Source organism: Calonectris borealis, chromosome 2 (assembly GCF_964195595.1).
Source record: "Calonectris borealis chromosome 2, bCalBor7.hap1.2, whole genome shotgun sequence".
In the NCBI taxonomy this organism is placed as follows: Eukaryota; Metazoa; Chordata; class Aves; order Procellariiformes; family Procellariidae; genus Calonectris; species Calonectris borealis.
In genome coordinates this window covers 23,432,841-23,438,767 of record NC_134313.1, presented here as the reverse complement: position 1 = coordinate 23,438,767, position 5,927 = coordinate 23,432,841, and the positions used below count along the sequence as shown (strand labels likewise).

Below are 5,927 nucleotides of genomic sequence, written 5' to 3'. Positions count from 1 at the left end.
CGCCTGCCGTGGGCTGACAACCGCTCCCGGCGCCGCGGGAAGCAGCGTCGCGCGAGAGGAGCCCGCCCGGCGCATCCGGTCACGTGTGCGTGCGCGGGGGAGGGCGGGGCGCGTTTCCCGGCGGCGCGTGGGGAAGGCAGGATGCGGGTCAAGGTGCTGAGCCGCAACCCCGACGACTACGTCCGCGAGACGAAGCTGGACCTGCAGCGCGGTGAGCGGGGCGCCCGGAGCGGAGCGGGGCTCGGCTCGGCCCGGCCCGGCCCGGCCTGCCTGCCGCCCGCCCGGGAGGGCCGAGGGCAGCGGCGGCGGCGGAGGAGGGAGGGAAGGCGCTCAGGCACTGCTGAGCTGCCGCCGGGGGAGGGTGCCGGCCAGCTGCGACCCGCGTAGCCCCTGGCGCGCTGTGGTCTCCCCTCCCTGCCGCCGGGCTCGGCCGGTCGGTGGAGGCGGCGGTGACGGTCGCCGTGCGCATGCGCTTGGGCGGTCCGCCCCGCTCCTCGCGCGGCGGGGCCGTGACCTGTCGCGAGGCGCTGGCGGGGCCTCGGTGCGCCGGGCGGGCGTGCGGGCCTTCCCCGCCGGCTTCTGCCCCGTGCTGCCCGCCGGCAGGACCCGCGGGTGTCTGTCCCGGCGGCGGAAAACGCTCGCTGCCCCGCCACCGGGCCTGGCTGCCGGCATCTGGGTGCTCGGGGTGCCAGAGCGTGCTCTGGAAACGCCGTTAGGGCTGCAGTGCGGAGTGGGGGTCAGTCACCGGCCTGGCACTCCGAGATTACTCCTAGTATTACCTAGGTTACTCTTAGCGGTCATTTGCACTTACTACTGTTCCTTTCCTGGTACATCTCGTGCCGCTTCTTGCATATCCTTTACTAAAACTGGCAAAAATCGTGTAGGTTTCACACATTTTTAGATGCAGCAGCTGTAGCCTGGTAGATGAGATAATGACTTTCCATGCTCTGTTCTGCTCGTCCTCCATAGAACTGATCTTACGCAGTCTGCAGTTTTACCTCTGTAACATGGTAGAAATGAGGTTTAGTTTCTACCTAGTGTCAGAAATAAAGTTTGTAAAATGGCCACCCTTTATCAGAAAGAGTAGGAATAAAACTCTGGGCATCTTGCATGCACTAAATCAAACTATTTTGAGCAGGACAATAGCCCTGTATTATTTTAAATTGCATGTGCTTCATTATTTGATTGAACTAGAGGTAGGTGGCTATGTTGTGCAAAGTAGCATCATAACTAATGTTTTCTAGTTATTTAATTGTGGTTATATATGTATAACATGGAAAAATATTATTGGAGTTACCCACTGGGATAGTAGCTGAATACATCTTAATTTTCTAAGTGGGATTTATGTGTAAGCTTTTAAATCAAATTCTCTGTCATATTACAGAGTGATACCCAGCTCCCTTTCATCAGAGATTTTATCAAGTAGTCTTTGGAAACAGGCAGACTGAACTATGTATCAATTCTTAAGGAGTGATCTGTGGTCAGTTGCTCTGCTGACTTTTCAACCTTTTTGCATGAAACGGAATGAAAGAGACAAAAAACAGAAGCACAATGTCAATATCCACTGTCTTTCAATTTATTGTAAGATATATCTATGCAGGCAGATGCAGAGAGACCCTTGCTTGAAGCTTCTTGGATGTAAACACCTCTGTCCAGGAAACCAGATAGCATTAGCAGAGGACCAAGCTAACGAAACTAATGAGTCTCATTTCTGAGCCAGGGCTGGCTTGCAGCTGACTAAGCCTGAAGAGAACTAGGTTGCCTCTCTTTGTGCATGTCCATGTAGCCGTGTCCTTTCTGCGTATGTTAGAGTTTAGTGGTAGGAGGTTGGTATTGTGGGGTGTTTTTTTCTTTTGCTTTGTGGTTGTTGGGGGTTTTTTTAAGTTGTTTTTTTTTTTTTAATAGTTGCAAGATATCTGCAACTTCCAGTTTGTTGTGTGCATTCATATCTTCCCTTGAAAAGGTCATCAAATAATTTCAGAGTTATTTCAGACTTTATTAACTTTGACCTTGTTAAGTGAACATACTAATGATCCCACAGACCAATTTCAAAACAGGAGGAACAGCAAAAATCTTAGTGTTGCAGAAAATTCTCCCATGGCAGGAAAATCAAAGAGAAGAACTTTTGAATTCAGCTTACCTTGAACTACACTACATACTGTGGGTTTCTAATGTGTTACTCTTATTGCAGTTCCAAGAAACTATGACCCTGCATTGCATCCATTTGAGGTTCCACGAGAGTACACAAGAGCTCTGAATGCAACAAAGCTAGAACGTGTGTTTGCAAAACCCTTTCTTAGCTCACTTGATGGTCACAGAGATGGAGTTAATTGCATGGCCAAACACCCAAAGAGTTTGTCTACAGTGCTGTCTGGAGCTTGTGATGGAGAGGTAAGCTGCAGTTACAAACCACAACAAACAAGGTACCTTTATTCCTTCTTTTCTTTTTTCTTTCTCTTCTGTGGTGTGTTGTGTTTTGTTTGGGGGTTTTTTGTGTTTTTTTTTGTTTTTTTGTTTTTTTTTTTTTAAATGCCCCCTGCTTACCTTTCTTTCGTGTCTTTGTTCAGCACGTTACCCTATCTTCTTTCAGAAGGTGCAGCTTACCCGGTCTGTGCAGTGTTTCTCAAACTGCAGGTTGTAATCTCCCAGCACACAAAGGCAGCAGCTTTCAGCTGTGAGCAGAGGGTGTGACATTCGGTTCCTCAGGATGGAGCAGTGAACGTTAATATTTACAGTCCATAGTGATTGTTTTTTGCTGCCCCTGTGACCCCCCTCCTCCCCTTGAAGAAGTTAAACTGCTGCAGATTAAGATTACATGAGGTCAGATGAGCTAGGGAGAAGGCACACAGCCAAAAATGTTTTTGGAATAATAATTTATCATATTGCCTGAAAAATGTTAACCCTGTATTTGTTTGATTATTTTACATAAATATTACAAATAGCAAGCAAGGGCACTTGAATTGGAGTCAGTTGCAGAAAAAAATTGCCTGTCTCTTCTGTCTTCTCTGCCCTCTCTCACCTTTACGTTGTTCATTTGATAGTACTTGTATATTTTAAAGCTGTCTTCTGGGTAGCTGGTTGCTTTCTGCTTTTTATAGAAGGTGCATATGTCACGCAGTAACGTAAGGGAGATTATTCCCCTCCTCTCTGAAAAAGGTTAAATTTATATGAAACGTTGGCCAGATTTTTTATCCGCTGATAGAGCGAGTAAAGTACTGGGTACTATAAATACATCCAAATATAAAAACTGACTTCCATTTCTTTCTTTTTTACATGGGCCCAAATGCTTTGAAACTGAAACCTCTGCGAGAGGTAGACATCTATATAAAATGTAGTACAACAACTGGACTGAAAATATTCTGTTGATTCCAAAGGCTGTTTCCTTGTGCTTTTCTCTTTAGAGGGGTATTTTTTGCAAAATTTATCACTGCTGCTGTCTTTTAGCAAGAATTCTAGTTCAAAAATAGGGGAATGCAAAAAACAGGAAGTATACAGCTTGGGTTGGGTGGAAAGGGTAAGAAGGAAAGAGCCGCACTATTAAATTTTTTTTCAAGAAGGGAATAATTAAGTAGTTTTAACGTCATAAAATCTGGCCAGTGTTCAAGCCAGCTATGCCATTTCGTTACAACATGTGTGATCTCTTGTACTTGAACTATGAACTGCAGTTGTGGACTGTAGAAAACTTAAATAACAACAGAATACTTTCCTGGTTTTAACAGGTTAAAATTTGGAACTTGACCAAACGACAGTGTATTCGTACTGTACAAGCCCATGAAGGCTTTGTTCGAGGCATGTGTGCTCGTTTCTGTGGTACATCGTTCTTTACTGTAAGTATAGTGTGTCTCCTTAGTACAGTGTAGCAGTACAGAGTGCCTGTTCACCATCTATTTTCCAGTGAGCAACTTACTCTCTGCCATACAATATTTAAATATTGTAAGCATACATTTATTAAATTTGTCAATGAACCTGACAATTCTATTTCTGATGAAATTTTTTTTGATGCTATGATATTGATGTTATTCAAGACTATAGAAGGGATAAATACCAGAAAATTGCTAATGGATGGTCATGTAATTAAAACTTGAGTAAACTAGTTTTCATTAAAGTAGTAGATAGATTATGTTCATTGAAAGATGTACAAACACTTAAAAAAAAGTAACCATTTGCGTATACTATGATTAAAGATAAGCTGATTAAGTTAAGATGATTCCATGTTAATTAAGCTTTATTAACTTATAACAACCACAACTGATTCAGTTGCATGTAAACCATCTGGAAATAGTATGTCTTCCTGTTTGCATTAAAACAATTCTAAGATGATGCAATAAGAAGAATTGGTTTTGAAGACTAGAGTGTCCTGAGGTTTTACTTCTTTTGAGCTGTTTTCACTACTATACATTTATCTTTTCTGAAGTACATACCAGGCCTTGAGGACAGTAGTTAAAAAATAGCAAAAAATTCTGAGTGACTTCAAATTACAATCCCCTTATGACAACCCCTCTGCCTGAAAATTGAGAGAGGGAAAGAAGAAACAGTAGTATTGCTGTCAGGAGAGGAAGTTAAACTTGTATAGCTAACATTTTTTTGGCCAGTTTGCCTGATCCAGGTCACTGCACAGCCATGTAAAAGCTTGTGCTGGCATAGTGCAAGAGGTAGCATGGCATTTGGAGCAGGCAACTGGAGCAGCTGAGGTGCGAAGTGCCTTCTAACTGTTTACATGCTCATCAAAATGTCTTCCAGAAGACAATTTGCAGTTTAAGGTGCCATTTGATTAAGAATGGCACTAAAAAAATAGTCATCATTCCAGCTCACCTTTTTCCTATTCGACCCTGGAAGTATCTCTCTTGAAAACTGGAAAAGATTTGTGGATCGAGATAAAGACAGTTGAATAGGTGAAGGAAAGGTGGTGGTGGTGGGGCAAACAGTGACAAACAGGAAATCAGTCACCTCCTTTCGCAAGCAGACAGATCGCCAGACAGTCTCTGAGCAGCAGCCACTTTGGAAGCCAGCCCCTGCCTCCCTTTTCTTCTTCCACTTACCCCAGTTTTTATTGCTGAGCATGATGTTATATGGTATGGAATACTCCTTTGGCCAATTCAGGTCATCTGTCGTGCCTCTGTTCCCTCCCAGTCTATTGCCCACACCTAGCCTACACGCTGATGGGGGAGAGGTGCTGGCTGATGATGCGGGATGATGACTGACAGAGAGTGTGCGGGGGGAAAATGCCTTGACACTGTGCAAGCACTGTTCAGCAGTAGCCAAGACATTGGTGCCTTTTCAGCACTGTTTTAGCCACAAGTCCAAAACAGTGCCATAGGGGCTGCTATGAAGAATGTTAACTCCATTCCAGCCAGACAATGTACATGTACCTTCTCAGTTTCTAGTGAAATATTATGACAAAGAGAACTAATCTTCAGCTTGGAGGTATAAAAGGGAACAGTGAATAGGCAGGAGAGAGCACTTTACTTTTGTGTATGTTATAGATCATTCTCTTTTCAAAGGCTGCCTGTACTTAATTGCAAAGCACATCTAGTAAAATAAACAGAATATATTTACATAAAACTGTACATGCTTTCTCCAATATTTCCAGGTTGGCGATGACAAAACTGTGAAGCAGTGGAAAATGGAGGGCCTGGAATATGGAGAAGAAGAAGAGCCTATTCATACAATTCTTGGAAAGGTAGTAAATCTAAGTTTTCATTTTCCCACATACCTTCTTTTGAATTAAGTTTGAACCAATTCTTGCCTAGCTTTTGCAGGAGAGAGAAATAGTTTGATATCACCTGTTACCGTAGTGGATTGTAAGGTGATGGCAATAAATTTTATAATGGCTTTATATATGACTATAACTTTTAAAGTATCTTCAAGTTTTTATTAGTTTTATTTTACACATAACCAGAAAGGAGTATCTCAAATGCCATCAGAGA

The 5,927-nt window shown here is 43.6% G+C and overlaps 1 protein-coding gene across 3 annotated transcripts in view; it reads left to right on the top strand.

The window, feature by feature from the left end:
* The first annotated feature begins 28 nt into the window (after window positions 1–28).
* Window positions 29–5,927, top strand: part of DCAF13 (DDB1 and CUL4 associated factor 13) — a 28,158-nt gene continuing 22,259 nt past the window's right edge. For 2 of the 3 annotated variants that reach the window (XM_075141300.1, XM_075141299.1), the window contains exons 1-4: window positions 29–211; window positions 2,192–2,391; window positions 3,720–3,827; window positions 5,591–5,680. In XM_075141300.1, the coding sequence (XP_074997401.1) occupies window positions 142–211; window positions 2,192–2,391; window positions 3,720–3,827; window positions 5,591–5,680 (468 nt within the window). In that variant the 5' untranslated portion in view covers window positions 29–141. Of the gene's footprint in view, window positions 212–630; window positions 773–2,191; window positions 2,392–3,719; window positions 3,828–5,590; window positions 5,681–5,927 lie in introns of those variants that run through there. The other variant, XM_075141301.1, reaches the window with a different exon arrangement.